The 20,973-nt window shown below is 37.6% G+C and overlaps 2 protein-coding genes across 3 annotated transcripts; both read left to right on the forward strand.

Annotated features, from left to right (window-relative positions):
- Positions 1–1,204: 1,204 nt before the first annotated feature.
- On the forward strand, positions 1,205–7,459 carry LOC103023444 (E3 ubiquitin/ISG15 ligase TRIM25-like). Its single transcript, XM_049479028.1, has 6 exons — positions 1,205–1,796; positions 2,198–2,293; positions 4,071–4,304; positions 4,437–4,668; positions 6,386–6,439; positions 6,594–7,459. The coding sequence occupies exons 1-6, from the start codon at positions 1,209–1,211 to the stop codon at positions 7,118–7,120; spliced, it is 1,731 nt and encodes a 576-aa protein (XP_049334985.1). The 5' UTR covers positions 1,205–1,208; the 3' UTR covers positions 7,121–7,459.
- Positions 7,460–11,434: 3,975 nt separating this feature from the next.
- LOC103023775 (tripartite motif-containing protein 16-like) lies at positions 11,435–20,961 on the forward strand. Of its 2 annotated transcripts, none has more exons than XM_049479025.1 (6): positions 11,435–12,059; positions 12,149–12,244; positions 13,320–13,529; positions 13,673–13,832; positions 14,525–14,584; positions 20,873–20,961. In XM_049479025.1, coding segments are annotated over exons 1-6 (1,119 nt in total). In that variant the 5' UTR covers positions 11,435–11,468; the 3' UTR covers positions 20,875–20,961. The 2 variants fall into 2 exon arrangements, with proteins under 2 accessions (XP_049334982.1, XP_049334978.1); XM_049479021.1 differs by lacking the exon at positions 20,873–20,961 and adding an exon at positions 17,295–18,629.
- Positions 20,962–20,973: the final 12 nt, after the last annotated feature.

Below are 20,973 nucleotides of genomic sequence, written 5' to 3' on the forward strand. Positions count from 1 at the left end.
GGTTCTGCTCAGTGTTTATTTTTCCATGCTGATAAGTCGAAACTGTTGACCCCTAATCAGTCAGAATTTAGGTATTTGTGGTTTATATAGTGTTTGTATTCTGTTCCTAAAGCTTGTACTGTGTTCATGCATAGTACAAAATGCCATTCAAAACATTTAACCCTAGAACACTAACGTTAAAGTTTGTAACGTTGGTTATACACTGTAGGAGATTCTACATTTATTTCATGTTCTTTGCTGTCTGGGTCATAAGTTAGTTGTATGCCAATGTCAGTCTCAAACAGCTGAAAGTCGTTCAATGTTTTTATGTAGTCAGTAAAAGCAGTGGTTAGAGGAGAGAATACATAGCAAACTAATATGAACAAGTAATTGACCACTACAACAAGCAGTCTGCAGTTTGTTGGGGCCCTAGGCACTTCCAGGCACTCGCCTGGAGCGATCTAACATCCAAACAATCCGCTCTCCGGCTCTGTCTACCTGGGTTTAGTGCCTGCAGCGACTGTCCTTCTCTGTCTGCCCGGGTTAGCGCCTGAAGCAACCGGCTCTCTGGGCGAACAGCACCGGTTGCTATAAGCACTGAAGCCGGGCAGACAGAGCAGGCGAGCTGTCACTGTACCCAGGCAAACAGCGCCGGAGAGCGGGTTGTTTGGATGTTAGCATAGCCAGGTAGCCGCCCTCCTCCTGCTCATGGAGGTAGGTAGTCTGTCACAAACCCTGGAGACATCAGCCAATAGCGTTCGCTGAGGGAGGTGGCCCTGGCCCCGCCCCCAAACTGTCAAAGCCACCCCTTTCAAAAGTCGAGCGCAAACTGCTGCAGCAGGTAATTCACACAGAAAAAAAGCACCTGAGAGGAGAAAAATGAAGCTCGAGAGCAACATTTTACAACAATTCCCTTTTTTTTTACTCACTAGTTTCACATTTGTGCTCACGAAAAGGTAATTTACACACGCAAAATGTTAAAACACAATGGTTAATTTTTTTCACCTGGTATTTTTGCGCCATCGACTTTTGACATTGATGTGACGCCATAGGAGCCCAATAGGAAAAAAAATATTCATGCACAATTCTGCTTTAAATCAATCTTCTTTCTTCTCCTACATCTATGTTCTATTACACCTCAACAAACACAGAATGAGGAAGTCATTCCTACCGAGCTGAGATTAAACAGCTCTTTCTCTCCCTCAGTGTCTTTTCTCTCCCTCAGTAAAATGGCAGAGGCCAGTATTTTGGATCAGGATCAGTTCAGCTGTTCAGTCTGTCTGGATCTAATGAAGAATCCAGTAACTATTCCCTGTGGACACAGTTACTGTATGGTGTGTATTAATGGCTGCTGGGATCAGGAGGATGAGAGGGGGGTCTACAGCTGCCCCCAGTGCAGAGAGACGTTCACTCCGAGGCCTGTTCTACGCAGAAACAACATGCTGGCTGAAGTGGTGGAGAAACTGAAGAAGACAGAAGTCCGAGCTGCTTCTCCTGCTCACTGTTACGCTGGAGCTGGAGATGTGGAGTGTGATTTCTGTACTGGGAGGAAACTCAAAGCCATCAAGTCCTGTTTGGTGTGTCTGGCTTCTTACTGTGAGACTCATCTCCAACCTCACTATCAGTCTCCTGCCTTTAAGAAGCACAAGCTGGTCAAAGCCTCCAAACAGCTGCAGGAGAAGATCTGCTCTCAGCATGATAAACTGATCGAGATCTACTGTCGTACTGATCAACAGTTTATCTGTTATTTATGTACGATGGAGGAACACAAAGGTCATGATACAATCTTAGCTGCAGCAGAAAGAACTGGGAAACAGGTAAGAACTCAAATGCTGTTAGAATGTATATATAGTTTAAGAGTTAAGGGATATATTATGAAATAAGTTGTGAGAAAGAAAGAAAGTGATTTTTTATTTTGTTTTACATTCTAAGAAGTAGTATTGAACCAGTCAAACTAGTCAGTAAACATTTTATCAGCCAACACCCTCTTTAAGCAGTTTTATAGCTATGTTGTGAGTCCCCTTCGGGCCACTGCACTGCATAATTAAGCATTCTTCCTTATTAAACACCTGTCTGGCACCTGACTGTCTGCTGATCTATGCTGATCAATGGCCTAGAAGAAATCTAGTGTGACATCCCAGTATAAAAGTTAGTATAAAAAGCCATTTGAATGATACGTTCCTGTTATTACAACTGAATACAACTAATTTCTCTTCAGAGAGAGCTAAAGGATGTACAAAAGAAATCCCAGCAGAGACTCCAGGAGAAAGAGAAGAAGCTGCAGGAGCTGAAACAGGCAGTTAAATCTGTAAAGGTCAGTATTTCACAGCTCATTCAGGCAATCCTCCAGCCAACCAGTGAGCTGTGTGAGATGTAATTATTGTTGGTTGTAATAATGCTAAAAATAGATGAATAAACACAAGGAATGCAGATGCCTCCAGACTGATGTACTGGATGGTAAAGTCAAGCAGCTTCCTTCATACCATGCTTTGTAGCATAAATCAGTGTTTCTCAGTCTTGCCCTACCCATCTAAATCTAAATTTAAATATTGGTCAAACACAACACAAGTAAACACAAAATGCAGTGTTTAAATGAAGGTGTCATTATTAAGGGAGGAAAAAAAAACATAACTGTGCTTTTATCAAACCTAGGTTCCATTTTTTTAACCACACCCTGTTCTCAGTCAAGAAACCACTTAAATAGGATCTGCTTTACAAAGCAAAGTAGACCAAAAGATACTCAAAAGCTAGACATGATGCCAATATCTAAAGAAATTCAGAAACAAATGTGAAAGAAAGAAATTGAGATCTATTAATCTGAAAAAGGTTATAAAGCCATTTCTAAAGTTTTGGGACTCCAGCAAACCACAGTGTGAGCCATTATCCACAAATAGCGAAAACGTAGAAAAAAGTGGTGAACCTTCAAAGCAATAGCCAGCCAACCAAAATTACCCCAGAACGCAGGGATGATTCATCCAAGAGGTCAGAAAACCCACAACAACATCCAAAAAACTGCAAGCCTTACTTTCTTCTGCCTGCACTGTGAATGTTTTTTTTATTCTTTGTGCTCAATAAAAAATAGTACAATTGTTTGTAAATATAACTGTGGTAATTTCCTGATCACATTTTACTAGTAATATTTTACTTGAAACTGTATCATACAGTAGTCATACAGTACTACCTCATATCGTCGCTGTCCTATGAAAAACACTCCATTTTTGTCGATTTTTAGTTTAGTACATAATTTGAACAGACAAACTGTCCCTTACACTGTGTCAAAATTTCTTGATGAACGGACCAATAGAAACTCTTCAAAATTACCTGAAATAAACTCTTTTTACATTGACTTCAATTGAAAGTTTACAAGGTTTTTTCCCTCTCCTGTAAAGTTGCTGTTTTGGAGATAAGTGTTTTTCATTGGACAGCGACGATATGCACAGCATGGGCACTAGCACATGGGAAACTAGGGGATTCCCAATAATGTAGGTAGTTTCCTAAGCAAAACTACCTAGATTATTGGGCTTGTTGCAAGATTACTAATACGACTAAAATTCACGGTTTGGTTCACACCTTGGTATAGACCCCACGGTTCGGTGTGTTTTCGGTACGTTTTCGACACGGTTGGTGGAAAAAATAAAGAGGCATTCTTAATAGCCTCAGCTTTATTAACTTCATAAGATCAATGAATCTTCATCATAATCATGTTTTGTTTTTTGGGATGAAATGTTGTAACTTGGCTCGAGCTCTTTTATTAAATGCTAAAACCAGGGTTCTCTCCTACTGTCAACAACAGTGTCCACTCTCCGATGCTAAACTTCAGGGCAGGCTATAGCCTGCGGGTTAGGTCAGTAGCGAGTTGCTAATAGCAACCAACGTTCATTGGTTTCAGAAGTGTCATATAGGTCGTAAGTTACCGTGTATTCTGAATGTGTTTGCGTGTATCGAACCTTGACGGTTCGCAAAGAATACACGTACCGTTACACGCCTAGTAGAGATGGAGTAAAATGTAGACTAGCTCCAGAGATTCCAGAGGATTGAATGATAGTGGGATGTGTGTGTGTGTGTGTGTGTGTGTGTGTGTGTTCTAACAGCTCTCTGCACAGTCAGCAGTGGAGGACAGTGCGAGGATCTTTACTGAGCTGATCCGCTCCATTGAGAAAAAGCGCTCTGAGGTAACAGAGCTGATCAGAGATCAGGAGAAGACTGAACTGAGTGCAGCTGAAGAACTCCTGGAGCAGCTGGAGCAGGAGATCACTGATCTAAAGAGGAGAAACACTGAGCTGGAGCAGCTTTCACACACAGAGGATCACATCCACTTCCTGCAGGTAACAAACACTGATCTGATCTACAGAAACACCTGATCCTCAGAAAGGATTTAAAAAAGAAAATTAATTTGTCTGCCCTTACATTGTCCTGTCATAACATTTGTTCATTTTAATTCTTCCTCCTCTCTGTAGAGTTTCCAGTCTGTTTGTGTCTCTTCGAGATGTGAGAACTTACCCAGCATCACTGTCCATCATCATCTCTCATTTGATGAAGTGAGGAAATCTCTCTCTGATCTGAAAAAGCGACTGGAGGAAATCTGCAATGAGGAAATGAGTAAAATTCCTGTACATGGCAAAAGGAGCTTTCTGCTGGGAAACAGAAAAACTGAAATATTGACCTCTTCACTGATTGGCTACAAAAAATGTAACACACACAAATGCACATACTGTTTTATATAGGCAGCAATTTCAGGACTGTGGGAGTAATTTGGAAATGAGGTGTGCTTATGAAATCTGGGGTTTACTCAACGCATTAAGTGTATAATGTGCTTTAACTGCATCAGCAATTTCATAAGAGAAACACTTTCCAGAGCCACACTTACAGCTCTGGGAAAAAAAAGAGATCACTTCAGTTTCTGAATCAGTTTCTCTGATTTTGCTATTTATAAGTATATGTTTTTTTCTGTAAACTAAGGACAATATCTTTCACAAATTCCAAATAAAAATATTGTCATTTAGAGCATTTATTTGCAGAAAATGAGAAATGGATGAAACAGCAATAAAGATGCTGTAATGGCTGGAGGCCGGCCGAGGGCTTCTTCGGCCGCCAGGGGGAGGTCCTGCACAAACACCCCCAGTTACCTCCTAATTTAACTTTTAGTAAGTCCTTTATGTTATAAATCCATCCCCTCTCATAAGGGGTGAGCCACGCTTCCCTGCAAGCCTTTGTTTACACTTTCACTTACTCAGGCTGGGCATAAGTTTCGTTTCTCCGCCTTCTCGGCTCCACACCCTTTTCGGGTTTTGTTTTCTGACTGTTTTCGGGTTTTTGTTCTCCTCTGCAATATATATATATATATATATATATATATATATGTTAGTCTTATATTAATTAGTATTATAATAATACTACATATAATAATATTTAGATATTTATTTTTTGTTATAATAATAATAACAATTATTATTTATCATTATTGTTATTGTTATTATTTTCCTTGTTTTTGGGGTTTACCTGCTTTGAGATCTACTGTTCTGCACTTTTACAGATGCAGAGCTTTCAGATCTCAAATAATGCAAAGAAAACAAATTATTAAAAGTTTAAGAGTTCAGAAATCAATATTTGGTGGAATAACCCTCGTTTTTAATCACAGTTTTCATACATCTTGGCATGATATCCTCCACCAGTCTTTTGGATAACACTGCACACACGCTGCTTTTGGATAACTTTATGCCACTCCTGGTTTTAAAATTCAAGCAGTTCAGCTTGGTTTGATGGCTTGTGATCATCCATCTTCCTGATTATATTCCTGAGGTTTTCAATTTGGTGAAATAAAAGAAACTCATCATTTTTAAGTGGTCTCTTATTTTTTTCCAGAGCTGTATATGATAAAGTATGACAAACTGCTTAAATAAATGACATAACTATGTTGGGTGATGCAGGCATAAGTAGAATGGCCATTTCTAGTCCTCCGTCTCTCAGTGTGATCGTGAACATCACTTGTAATGAATGCATTCAGCTACCTTATGTTCAGCACCACTTACTGTACAAAAAGTGTACATATGAACAAACACTGCTTGTTTAGTCCCTATAAAGAAGATTTAAAATATCACTCTATAACTATTGGCACTATGCTTAATGACAGCTGAAGGCTAAAGGGTTATAAAGCCCCCAGCATTTAGTTGCGGAATAGTAAAACCGTGTTCTTTGGAATGATGGTGCTCCATCTAATTCTTTTGGGATGAATTGGGAATTAGGAGTGAGGCAAGGTGGTGATCAAGTTTCTCCAATGAAAGCAGGATGAACTCTTTCCTAATCCTTTGATTTAAGAAGAAACAATAAATGAGCGTCACAGTCCTGTTTGAGTCTTCATTCATTTATTCTGTTAAATTATTTGGTTTGTGTGTCTCTGCAGCTGCAGCACTTCACAGAAGTTTATCCTCAGAACCAAAGAGAAGGCAAGATTTCCTACAGTGTAAGTGCACAAAATATTAGTGATCCTAATCTTAATGTTAGTGATAATGTAGAAATGTGTGAGAAACGAAAGCATATCAGTCCACACAGATAAGTGTAGTGTATCTAAATAAAAATTACATGAAAAGTTCAAATGTTTTGCTTTTCTGTTTCAGATTTCTGTCAGCTGACGCTGGATCCCAACACAGTCAATCATGATCTCATTGTGTCTGAGAAGAACAAAGTTGTTTCATGGAGTAAGAGGTTCCAGCATTACTCTGATCATCCAGAGAGATTTGACTCCAGGCCTCAGGTGTTGAGTAAGGAGAGTCTGAGTGGACGCTGTTACTGGGAGGTAGAGTGGAGCAGCGAGGGATGGGGAGTGTCCATTTCAGTGTCATATAAAGGGATCAGTAGGAAAGGACTGGGTGAGGAGTGTGTGTTCGGATTCAACAGTGAGTCTTGGCGACTGCGATGTTCTTCCTCTCCCTCTTTTTGTCACAACAGTGTTGAGACTCAGATCTCAGCTCCTCCATCCTCCAGAATAGGAGTGTATGTGGATCACAGTGCAGGAACTCTGTCCTTCTACAGCGTCTCTGATACAATGACCCTCCTACACACAGTCCACACCACATTCACTCAGCCCCTCTACGCTGGATTTGGTCTTGGTTCAGGAGCCTCAGTTAAACTGTGCAAAATGTGAACAGGTTTTATGGTTATACATGAAGTTGTACAAATTCTTTAGTGACATGCATTATCTGTTGTAAACATTCCTTCTAAAGAATGCATTCAGTTACTTTAAGTTGCATCCATTGCAGACACACTAGTAGAGAAGTACTGCCAATAGAATAGGACTCTGGAGCAGATTCCTAAAGCCAGGTGTGGGATATCAGTTTGGAAACTGTTGGGGTTGAGGTAGGTTAATGATAATCATCATCATTTTGATCTAATGCTCTTTGGTAGCAACAAACAATGAGCAGGAGTTGTAAAACTTTGTCCATATGGTGTTGGTACTTGTTACTAGTAACATTAAGATATGTATTGTAAGATTTGTATTGGATAACTATTGTCACTATTTTTTGCTGTATTAGTCCTGGTATCATTCCTATAACTTGTCAGTCTTCTGTCTTAAAATAACCTGTCACAAATCACACACTCATCTAAGTGTTTTAAAAGCAGTATGGTTTTATCACTGGTGAAGAATTAATTTATTATATACAGTATCTGTCAAATAGAACTTTAAATAAATTAACCAATGTTATCATGTCCACTGACTGGCCAAAAAAGGTCAGAATCTAAATTTAACTAAGCAAACAGTTCAGAGCCTCCCATTAGAAATTTACTGCATGGTGATCATGTTTCATCTGGCAACAAGTTAACCCCAAATTAACCCTTACTGATGCAGTGAGTAGCTTCTCATCTGTTAAACAACCATGTGGAAAGATGTTAGGAAAAGATGTTAATCTGTTTTAGAAAGATCAAACTATTGGCATGCTTCAAGCAGAGCAAACATTTAGGGACATTAAACTACTAAAATCAGGGTAATGCATTATTAAAAAGGCAAACACTTAAACGTTTGGTGAACTTAAATGGTAGATTAAATGGTAAGCTGATTGATATGTTAAATAGTGAAAGTAAGAGCATTTCCACACTCACACAGTATCAAAGGAACTTAAGGTATTGGGACTAAATAGATGTGTAACTTAAAAGATCCACATAGTGAGGCTAACCAGAAAAAAACGTTTTCAATGTGATAGGTGCACATAGGTGCACCATGGTAAAAAGAGAGGCAGCTGGATTGATGCACACATCATACATAGTGCCTACTGTACAAGCCTGTGAAGCAGTGCTATGATCTGGGTTGCTGCAGTTGGTCAGGTTTAGGTTCAGCAACAGTATGTGTTGAAAGAATGAGGTAAGCTGACTACCTGAATATACTGAGTATAGACCAGGTTATTCCATCAATGGATTTTTTCTTCCCTGATGACACAGACATATTCCAAGAGGACAATGCCAGAATTCATGGGGATGGAATTGTAAAAGAGTGGTTCAGGGAGCATGAGATCACCATTTTCACACATGGCTTGGACCTGAACCCCAGTCAAGATCTTAACCCCATTGAGAATCGTTAGGATCTGTTGGAGAAGACTTCGCACAGTGGTCTAAATCTCTATTCATGCTTTGATGAGCAATAAGTCAAAGGGGACCTTTTTAGCTTAAAATCAGAGTGATATGTTTAAAATAGAAAAGAACACTTTATACATCCACACCTAAACCTCATCTCATCAATGAGCATCTTGGTTTGGTCCTGGGGTTCTTCCAAACGTTGAAGGACCAATGGAATCAACGGTGTATCAAAGCAATAAATCAACTACAATGGTTTAAAAAAAACATTTTTATTTCTAAAAATGTCCAGACCATGACACTCACTGCAGCAAGCAATGTTAAACAATTCCTCCTTAATTCCTCGTCCAGTTCAATGTGCAAATCTTATTTGCAGCTACTTTAAATATTGGATGGCTGTGGTTACTTCTCAATTGGGATTTTTGATATTTAAGACATTCACTCAATAAAAGATACTGTAGAATTTTTTTTTCTGTTTTTTTTTGCTGCCTTAGTTAGATTGTGTTTGCGTATAATAAGGACCAGACCACGTTTTAGTAGTAATCAAAGCAGATTTGTAGGTAATTCGAAAGTGTTCTGAAAAGTCACTCAACTTAAACTCAACTAACTTGTCTATCAAAAGATGAATTTGACCACTGGGTCAAAATTAAATGTACAAAGTCACAAATGTGCATACAATACTTAATTTGTTTAGTGAAATGTCCTTATTGGGTAAGATTTAAAGATTTGTAATTTGAAATTACATAACATATTTGTGCAATTTTTTTTATACTACTGTCTCACAGCCAATCAAGCTTGGAAATTCAAATATTTTTTGGACAGCTAACCATTTAGGTGAGAGGTCCATAACAGTGCTTGAGTTTGAGTAGCTTCCTGATGTGGGAGGGATTGTTACCAGAAATTACTATATATATATATATATATATATATATATATATATATATATATATATATATATATATATATATATATGTATGTATATGTATATATGTATATATACATATATATATTTAAACTCTTATTTTATATATATGTATATATATATATATATATATATATATATATATATATATATATATATATATATATATAATAAGAGTTTAAATTGCATTGTAATACATGTTTGCATTTAGTAATTCTAACAGTACTATTATTTAAATTTTCACCACAGTCACACGCAGGCCTTACAGATCTTGTGGGTGTTTCGGTTTTAACTAAACCTGCAAGCTTCCTGCAAGGGTGACTTTTCTTGTGCCTGGGTAAATTTTGTACTTGACACTGTGCTTTTGCCGCTCATATGTGTGGTTTAAGGAAACCCCCTAAAGACTTGATTGTATAATGCAGCCAACAAGGTATTTTTTTGTGTGGATTTTACTTTTACTAAAATGTTCACTGCTAATTCACTGCTTCATTATTGTTTTATGTTATGCATATATTGTTTCATGTTGTGCTAACGTGGCTTTTTTTTGGTTAGTACTGTGTGCTTAGTTTTTAGGTAGATTTAAAAAAGAGCCTTTAAATAAACCAATAATGAGAAAGCACTGTGTGTCTGCATGTGATTTGATGGAGTTACACCCAGCATTTTTATTACTTTCTAATCTGTTGATGGTATTTTGAAATTAAAGTAAATCACCTCTGTTTTGGGTTGTCACTCGTCCTGTAAATTACGGAATCACCCTTTATTTGGCAATTAAATATTGCGTCTCATATTGAACCAATACTGGACGCGATTTCTTCAACATTTCCATAAATACCCACTCAACACTTGATCTAATATTATTGATAAATAATGATTGATTTTCTATCTGGCTCTTCTTTTGCCAGAAGATGTCAGTGCATGGGACATAGCTTAGTTTAGTATATTATTGTTGTTTCTTTGATTGTTTAGGATGTTGAGTTTTTAAAGTTGAATGAATGATCTTTTATTTAATATACCACAGCATTAGCCAATTTTTAAATACATCTCTAGGATGCATCATCAGTCATGTTCCTGGGGTCATCAGGGGTTTCGAGTCTTTCAACATCAGACCCCCTCATTCAGATGACCCATGCAGCATTGATCAATTCCCAGACTGCATCCCAGCAGCACCAATCCACGACCTCGCCCTCTTTATCCAAAGCCATCGTGTGGCTTTCTCTGTGGCTTACGTTATGGACCGTATGGCTTCCCACTTAGCAGCTCTAGTCACTCCTTGCCCAGCCAGAGCTTTGCAGATTGAGCGTCCAGCAAACCCCTGGCAGCCCACCTCGATAGGTTCAAGGTGGGCCCTCCAGCCCCGACTTCTGCACTCCATCACCAGGTCTAGGTATTTAGCCTGCTTTCTCTATAAATATTGTACAAGGCCATTTAAATAGCAAATCATACTAATGGATTAATAAATGAATAGATTCTGCGTATTTTGTGTCAAAAGAATTATATATATATATATATACATATTTATATTTTGACTTTACAGGAGTCAGCCCATGGTGGTCATGTCCTGTGATCTTTGCACAATAGTTTGTGTATCTGATTTGAACCAAAGTAATACCTTTTTTTTCCAATGAAAAACCCCACCTTTCCTAATTTTTTTTTGTTTAAGATGGGGGCTTACTGGGTGATTAGCAACCCTAAAACTCTAGAATCTCCCCTGCGCTCTCTCTCTCTCAATTTTCTTTCTCAACCACTGATTACATATCAGTATTTCTCAGTCCTGGTCCTGGGATAAAACCTGATACAAGCTTTTTTCATGTTGACCTGTTTCCTGTAACACCGAGTTAATGTCAGTAAGAGCTTTATGTCAGTTAGGTCTTTATAATAGAGAACCACTGGTACTGATTAACAAACACGAAGCAGGATGCTCCACCTACTCAGTTCAGGGAAAACGAAACTGTTCTCTCTCTTTTTCTCTCTTTCTCTCTCCATCTATGCCTAGAAGCACGAGAAGATGGCAGAGGCCAGTATTTCAGTAGATCAGGATCAGTTCAGCTGTCAAGTCTGTCTGGATCTACTGAAGGATCCAGTGACCATTAACTGTGGACACAGTTACTGTGTGGTGTGTATCAATGGCTGCTGGGATCAGGAGGATCAGAGGGGGGTCTACAGCTGCCCCCAGTGCAGAGAGACGTTCACTCCGAGGCCTGTTCTACGCAGAAACAACATGCTGGCTGAAGTGGTGGAGAAGCTGAAGAAGACAGAAGTCCGAGCTGCTTCTCCTGCTCACTGTTACGCTGGAGCTGGAGATGTGGAGTGTGATTTCTGTACTGGGAGAAAGCGTAAAGCCAGTGAGTCCTGCTTGATGTGCCTGGCTTCACTTTGTGAAACTCATCTTAAACCTCATCTTGAAATTCCAGCCTTGAAGAGGCACAAGCTGGTCAAAGCCTGCACACGACTACAGGAGAAGATCTGCTCTCAGCATGATAAACTGGTGGAGATGTACTGTCGCACTGATCAGACCTGTATATGTTACATGTGCATGATAAGTGAACATAAAGGACATGATTCAGTTCCAGTTGTAGAAGAAAGAGCAAACAAACGGGTATGTAGGCAATTCAGGATTATTATATTGCTAATTTATCTGCGGTATCTGGTTTATTCTGGTCAATAAAACATTCATTTGATCCTCAGAGTAAGCTAGAAAAGGAGCAGAAGAAATCTCAGCAGAAACTCCAGGAGAAAGAGAAAAACCTGCAGAAGATGAAACAGGATGTGATGTCTTTTGAGGTGAGTAATGAGAAAAGTGCTGCTGAACTAGTTGTTTCTCAGTAATGCCTGACTGATTTTAACAAAAAGTCTCCTGATTTTATGATGATTTAAAAATTATGATCTTTCCAGAATATCATGTAGTGTGTGGCTTCTGTAATCCAGTCTTTAGTCCTCCGGTCTTTCCCCAGAGCAAGTCAGGGCTGTCCCGATCATTTATCGTAATTATGAAACATTTCATTTATGACTCGGTATCCTGTAGTGATGAAATACGTCTGTAGTAGGCATGGAGCTTGTAAACTTTTCCAGCCTGATGAGCATCAACAACTTAACACCACTTATTTTGAGCTTTGCAGAAATCTTCCATCTGGTTTATACGCTAATGTTTTTACACATGGCTTTTATAGGGTCAAAAACATCATCTGATCACAAAAAAAAATTTTTAAGGACAGTTGTAAACAGGATCCTACAATGTAAACCCATACGGTGTTTGAACTTATTTAAGTCTGTTTTACATGAAATTGGATATTTATAAACATTACTCAACTATTTAGAGTTAGTTGAACATATGTGCACATATACATACAAACTGAGATCTTTGAGTTGAACCAACTTATAATAACTGAGTTTAGTCTGTTGCCATTGGCAGCTTCTTTTCCATTGGCTTCTGTTACAATCTATTTGCATACTGGGTGTGTCCAAACGTTTCTGACACTCACCATCAGTGTGTAGTGATTCCCCCTGGGCTACCTTAGAAATAAATCAAGTTCTCTTTAGTTGTGTTGTAATAACTTGGTGTTTTAATTTATGCTAACTCAAGTTTCATTCCCCATTACTTAAAGAATCTGAACAAACTGGCTTCCTTAAAAAAGTTAAGTAAACGCAACTTATCGGGTCTTACAGTATAACAAAAATAAAAAAGTTAAATCAACTTTCCTTTTAGTTGTAGTAACTTGATGTTCTTAGTTGTGCTAACTTCAGATTTCATTACCCATTACTTAACTTTTTTTAAGGCAACCGGTTTCCTTAAATTTTTTAAGTAAATTCAACTCATTCGGGCTTACAGTGTAGAGTGTCTATTTAACTCTCTGCACAGGTAGCAATAGGGGAGAGTAAGAAGATCCTTACAAACCTGATCCACTTAATAAAGAAAAAGAGCTCTGAGGTCAAAGGTCAGGAGGAAGCTCAAATGAGTGTTGCTAAAGGTGTCCTGGAGCAGCTGGAGCAGGAGATCACTGATCTAAAGAGGAGAAACACTGAGCTGGAGCAGCTTTCACACACAGAGGATCACATCCACTTCCTCCAGGTAACAAAACACGTCTACAGAGACACTGTCTGATCTCCCTCAACAGAAGACAGACAAGTCTAAAATTATAAGAGTTATAAGATCTATCTTATCTCATCTGATGTAGGTTTTATTTTTATCATTTTTCTTTATTCTCTATGTAGACTTTCCAGTCTGTATGTGTCTCTTCTGGAGGTGAAGATTCACCCAGCAGCACTGTCCATCATCATCTCTCATTTGATGGAGTGAGGAAATCTCTCTCTGATCTGAAAAAGCGACTGGAGAAAGTCTGCAGTGTGGATTTAAGTAAGATCTCTTCACAGGGTAAGAGGAATTTCTTGCTGGGAAACACATGGACGGACAGTTATGTATTTTTCTGAGACGAACTAAAGGAAACTATAACACAATCAAATAAGCAACATGTACATCCTTTACATGATGTAAAGGATGATTAGATGATTTACCAGACATTCAGATTGCAAACTTTTTCTTAACCAATGCTGTTCATAAAGCTCATTTTGCTCTCCTACAATGATCCAAATTCGAATGAATACATTGAATACATTTCAAAACAACACCTGTCATTAATTTAAAAAGGCATACTGTTGTTGAGCATAAGCAAGGCTGAAACCACAGAAAGTATGTGACCTCATGAAGGTGCATTTAGCTCATCTTCTTTGGAAACACTCATTATAGTGTTCTGTTCAACAATAACCTGCAACTAAAACATCAAATTTGATCGAATTAAAGAACATGTAGTTGTAGTGTAGGCACAAAATTGTTGATATGCTTGAGTCATGGCCATTTTAAATATCATTAAAATTAACTTAATATTTTAATGATATTTAAATATATATATATCATATATATATTGATTGCATGCAGATATAGATTGATGCAATGTAGTATAAAGTTAGTAATGGGGTTATAAATCTGTGAGCTGCTTCTTTCTTTTTGAATGGAGTGTTTGAGTCTCTTTCATTCATTTCGTTAAATCACTGTGTGTTTCTCCACAGCTGCAGCACCTCAGAAGAGTTTACCCTCGGAACCAAAGAGCAGACAAGATTTCCTACAATGTAAGTGTACAACACACACACATACACTCAACTACAAATACTGTCTACTTAACTAAAAACACATATTTATTTATATATTTATGTTAAAATTAAATATTAAAAAACATTTTATTTGATTTGGTTGAAGACAGTATGAACACAATATACTTAATGTTTTCTCTGGTCAACTATATTTCATTTATTAATATAAATGCATTCCCTGCATTTCAGGCCTGCAACACATAAAAAAGTTGAGAACAAAAATACCAAATGATTAAATGTTCCAGGACATTTTGTCCCATTCTTTCTGCGAATAAATCTTAAGCATACCTGTCAAGTCTCCCGTTTTGGCCGGGAAACTACCGTATTTTACTCCTCTTTCCCGCTGTCCTCCCGTATTAGTATTTTCCCGTAAATTTCCCGTATTATATTAAAATAAAAAATATATATTATTGAGGAGACAGTGTCTCTTAACCAATCATGGAGCCGGTTCAAGGAGATAGTCCCGCCTTTCAGGAGAAACAGCCAATCAGCTTGCAAAGGAGGGTCAGTGTGGGGAAGCCCCCCGTCGCTGTGAGTTCAGGCAGCTAGTCGGAGCTGCTGATGTTTAAACATATCTGGACATAAAGCGATTTTTCTAAAAGAAAGGTAACGGTAGGCTAATCATGTAAACTGTGATGAGATTTTTCTGATAGCTGCTTAAAAATACTCGTCTCCAAAATAAAACACACAGATTAAACCTTTTAAAATAAAAAAAATATAGCTTGTGACTCAGTTTAAGCAGAAATGTGGAGAGGACCAAAATTAACTGAACTGATCAGGGGTGGAGTGATCAAAAGGAAGAAGTATTAATTAAAATTTATTGTGCAGGCCCCTTAGGACTATTTTTTACTGATGAAACATATCTGGTCCATGTCCTTTTAGTAAAAGCTCATGATACTATTTTTAGGTCACCAACAGTAATTTTGCAGAATTTGTGCACCCTTTGTTTAATTTTAAATCCATTAAATAAATAAAAATATATCATATAAAAGAGTGCATTTATTACAAAAAAGACATGAAATCTTAATTTTTTAAAAAATATATAGAAAAGGGTTTTTAATTTGGCTGTATTAAAAGAATGACATATGTAGGAATGTTCACAACATTTCAGATTCTGATAATCTAATTGTAGTGTGTAAGTGGTTCACTTGTAGTTATTTTAGATTTTTTGTAAACCTGTCTTAAAATGTAAGGGATACCTTCGTTGGGCTGGTGGGACGGCTTTAAGCGTACAGAGGAAAATATCCCTTATTTTTAAATCTAAAACTTGACAGTATGATCTTAAGGTGTGCAACAGTACAAGGTCATTATTGCATTTCTCATTTCAAAATTTTCATCATACAGTGGGGACAGGTCAGAACTGCATTCAGGCCAATCCAGTACCTTTACCCTCTTCTTCCAAAGCCATGCCTTTGTAATGTGGGCACTGTGCATTGCGTTGTCTTTTTGAAAACTGCATAGGCATCCCTGTTTAAATGTTATCTTTCTAATAACATTCTGGATTGTCCTGTTCAACTTTGGCCCAAAACCCATGGCATCCATCTCTTCCAAAAAATATTCGATTTGATTCGTCTGACCTTAGTAGATGTTTTCATTGTGTGATGGTCTATCCCCAATGCCTCTGAGCCCAAAGAAGCCCCAACTTTTGGACATAGTTGACACATAAGGATTTTGTTTTGCCCAGTACAGTTTTAAGTTTAATTTGTGAATGTAACTCCTTATTATTGCAGTGTTTGATATAGGTTTGCCAGAGTAATCTCTTGTCCATGTGGTTCTATCAGCTATTGTTGAATGATGGTCATTGATTTGGTGCCATCTGAGCGACTGGAGATCATTCCCTTCCAGTCTTTACTTGAGGAACCCTGTTGTCACGATAGAGCAGGTCTCAGATGCAAATCAAAATATACTTTATTGATAAAAGTATAAGACAAAGGCATAGACAGACAAAGCAAGGTCAACACCAGTAAACAGCAGCAACAAGGAGATAACATACCAGTGATGACATAACAGTCCAGAGGTCAAACATGGCAAGGCAGTATCAGAGGGCAGGCAAAAATCAAGGTCGGTAGAGCAAACAGGGTCAAAAACGAGAGAGTAAACACAGGCAATGGGAAATGCGCTGAACGAAAATAAATCTGTCAATACTCAACAAAGGATGAGCTGGAGTGAGCCCCTTAAATAGGGCCTAATGCAGGTGTTTAGAATTCAGGTGATTGACTCTCTGGACGTGTCATGTGATTGGGAATGGGTGTGATGTCTGTGTGTGGTGCATTCTGGGCAATGTAGTCCGGAGAAAGGAGATCGCAGGCAGAGCTGAATGTGGGAGAGACTGGAGTGTTCTTCACTTTTTGTGGATGCTGCTTTTGCAGCAAAATCATAATTAAATTACCAGAATGTATTGCCTGAAATGCAGGAATGTATATTAATAGATGAAATGAAGTAGAGCAAAACATAAAACATATTGGGATCATTCTGTCTCCAATCAAATAAAAGTCAAAGAAAATGTGAGAAACACTGTTCTTAGTTTTTTGCACTTTCCGTGCTGTTCCAGCTTTTTGAGATGGATGACATTAAACAAATTCTGAAATCTAAAGGTGTAGTTATGTCTTTATTATGATATATTTCAGATGAAATATATTCATGGTGTATATAAAAAATATATATTTTTTCCTTTTTTCAATTTGATTAGATTTCTGTCAACTGACTCTGGATCCCAATACTGCACATCATTGCCTCAAACTGTCTGAGAGCAACAGAGAGGTAGAAAATAGAAGACCGTGGTATGAATATTTTGAACATCCAAAGAGATTTGACTGTTATTTTCAGGTGTTGAGCAATGAGAGTGTGAGTGGACGCTGTTACTGGGAGGTTGAATGGAGCAGTAAGAGACGTGGGTGGATCTCAATATCTGTCTCATATAAAGGGATCAGCAGGAAAGGATGGGGTAATAAATGCTGTTTTGGACGCAACAATCTGTCCTGGAGTCTCAATTGTGTTCCCTTTTCCTCTTTCTGGTACAACAACACCGAGACTAAGATCTCAGCTCCTCCATCCTCCAGAATAGGAGTGTATGTGGATCACAGTGCAGGAACTCTGTCCTTCTACAGCGTCTCTGATACAATGACCCTCCTACACACAGTCCACACCACATTCACTCAGCCCCTCTACGCTGGATTTGGAGTTGGTTTTAGATCATCAGTTAAACTGTGTGACCAAATAATTAAACACAGATAAAGAGAGTAAATGTAGAAATGGAAATGAAATCTCTTGATTTGGTAACATTTTGTTATTTTTTGCGTTTACAGTTTTACAGTATGTTCAATCGCTGTTGAACTGTTCAGTAAGACATGCAGTATCTGGAGATAAAAAATACATAAATATATTTTTACAGTATGTATTTTAAATGTTTTCCCTTAACCCTTGAGCGATCTTAACATACTGTTTACTCTCCTTGTCCTATGGGTCAAAAATGGCCCGCTGTAACAAAGCCCCAAAATAAAGCAGCCTAACTGAATTTTGAATCCTCCAAATTTGTATTCTCCAGGATGATTTTTTTTTTATGGCTGGTGTGATGAACAGGAGAAAGGTGGATGGGATGAAATGTTCTGGACATGGGCAGCTGAATACACTGTTGGTCCTGGAGTCATGTTTATGATGTTTGATGCTGTGTGTATTAGAAAGAGTTTATGTGTGGTCTTGGTCTAGTCTGGTGTTTAAATGCTTTTATAATTCATGGACAAAAATTCATGGACCCATAAGACAATTTTTGTACCCGAGTGGTGTACAGCAAATGTCATAAAATTGAAAAAAAGATAGTTTAGGGTATTTTTTGTACAGCTAAACATAGTAGTGGGTCACTTTTAACCCGCAAGACAACACAATGGTTAAATACACCTTCTAATTAATTTGCTTTTCTATCCCCTCTTAGCCTCAAGGTGGAAAGGGGTTCCTATTTTTTCTGTGTTCATCTAGACTGTGCTGCTAAAATGTTTTGTAATCATACCAATAAAAATGTTTACCTCAACCCCAGTGTCCATTTTATATTACAGCCATTTCATATATTTTCCCCATGTTAACTTTCTAATAATTATTTATTAGCTTATTATAAAGACGTATCACCTCTGTGACTAAAGAAAATAAAACACAGGTTATTCTTCATAATTCAAAATACCTTTTTGAAGTGTTTAATTAAAATATTTAAAAGTTAAATATTTCTCTACTGTGCTTGAACCCCATACAGCACTGCATCTTAAAATGTTGATTTTTACTTAATATTAAAAAAAAAAATTCACACACAGTTCATGTTTGTTTAGGACTATTTAGGAAAACAGATAATTAAAAAATCAATTGAGACACCTTAATCAATTGTGCTAAGTTCAAGCCACTTGATGTTCCAGCATGTCTATTTGTGGATTTGGAAGAAAATTACATTGTTTAGAATATTTGAAATTTGAAAAATGTTTATACATAGTTCCATACACAAATATTGTACAAAGGTTTTTAAAGCTTTTTTAAGGGCAGGGGCAAAAAGTAAAATGGGCACCTACTGTACAACGTGGTACCCAACCAGTGTGCAAAAGGCTAAAAGGCATAGTTTATAATAAAATAGAATACTTTATAAGACTGAACTAAAGAACTGAACTAAGACTGTACATATTTAGGTTTTTGAGAAATCTGCAACATCATTGTAACCAATAAATAAATAAATAAATAAATAAAGATTTATGTTAATAATGATTTTAATGATAAAAAATAACATTTTATGTAATAAACAAATATATTTTAACAATATAAAAAAATATTATCAGGTACCTATTTTTGCCCCATCCCCACTTAGACCTCCTGTTCACTACATTCAGCACAAACACATGTAATTATGTTTTAGATTACCTTTAGATTTTTTTTTTTTATATATAATTTTATTTCTATTTTTTCCCGTTTTCTCCCCAATTTACACGGCCAACTACCCAACCCACTCATTAGGACTCCCCCTATCACTAGTAATGCCCCAACACACCAGGAGGGTGAAGACTAACACATGCTTCCTCCGATACATGTGAAGTCAGTCACTGCTTCATTTCGAGCTGCTGCTGATGCAGCATTGCCGAGCAGCCAGCGTGCTTGGAGGAAAGCACAGCGGCTCGGCTCTGGTACATCAGCTCACAGACGCCCTGTGCTGCAGACATCACCATAGGAGTGATGTGGGGAGAGAGCGCCATCTACCCACCCGGAGGGAGCAGGGCCAATTTTGCTCCCTCTAACGCCGGCAGCTTGATGGCAAAGCTGCATGAGCTGGGGTTCGAACCTCCTCCTCATAGTGGCAGCGCTTTAGACCGCTGGACCACTCGGCACCTTTAGATTATTTACTAGGAAATTTTTAACGGTAAAAGAGGTCAATCAGTGTCGTATATGTTGTGTAAAAAATGCTATTATGTGCAATAACCTTTTGTTGTATTAAATATGATACAAAATAAAAGTTACAGAGTATACATATAAGTGCTTGTGGACTTCCCTTCTAATGAAAGCTTTCAACATCTGATTGGAATTCCAACTGCACACACACACACTTTGACCCTTTTCTCTGTATCCTGCTCCTACAGTAAAAACTTGTGTTCTGTCGAATTGTGCTACCTTACAAAAATACAAAAGAAGCACTATATTACAGCATGTTCACAGTTGTCCCAGTAATTGTAGCTAGTATAGTATATAGTGTATATATATATATATATATAAGAGCTCATTACAAACTGCCTTTGGATTTTTAAAAACAATAATTATTGTATTTATTATTATTAATTTATATTTACGCTTCCAGGTTGTTTAATACCGTAAGCATTCCATTAACCAACGTATTTACACACAAATTAGCTAAATTATGCTGGTGTTGTTAATATATGTTATTAAAATACAAATGTCACTGACTACTTGTTTCAGAGATAATTGTGACGAGGCGTTACAACCGCCCCAGTATCACCAGCCAAGTTTTCACCTCATGTGAACTGGGCTGACTGCTAGTTTGACACGTTAGTCATTTTAATGTTTAGGCTATAAAACAGTGATTGTAATAATACTTGTTAGAATTCCTAGACATTGGATCTCAGGAATGTATCCAAAATCTTATAGAAATTTTTATTTATACTTAAAACTATACTAAAACTTAAAAACTATTCTCTGGGAGTTTCAAATGTGCCTCTTTTTTGTTAGCAAGAATACAGTGTAACTGAGCATGTGAGTGTATTCACAACACGATCTTGTTTCTAATTACAGGAATTCAAGGTGCTACAACCATCTCATGTGACAACTGTCTCTGGTCTCCCTTAAAATCATGAGCATACACGTATTTGGATTTAAAGCCAAGGATGGCTTGA

The sequence above is a fragment of the Astyanax mexicanus genome, chromosome 1, assembly GCF_023375975.1.
Source record: "Astyanax mexicanus isolate ESR-SI-001 chromosome 1, AstMex3_surface, whole genome shotgun sequence".
Taxonomy (NCBI): domain Eukaryota; kingdom Metazoa; phylum Chordata; class Actinopteri; order Characiformes; family Acestrorhamphidae; genus Astyanax; species Astyanax mexicanus.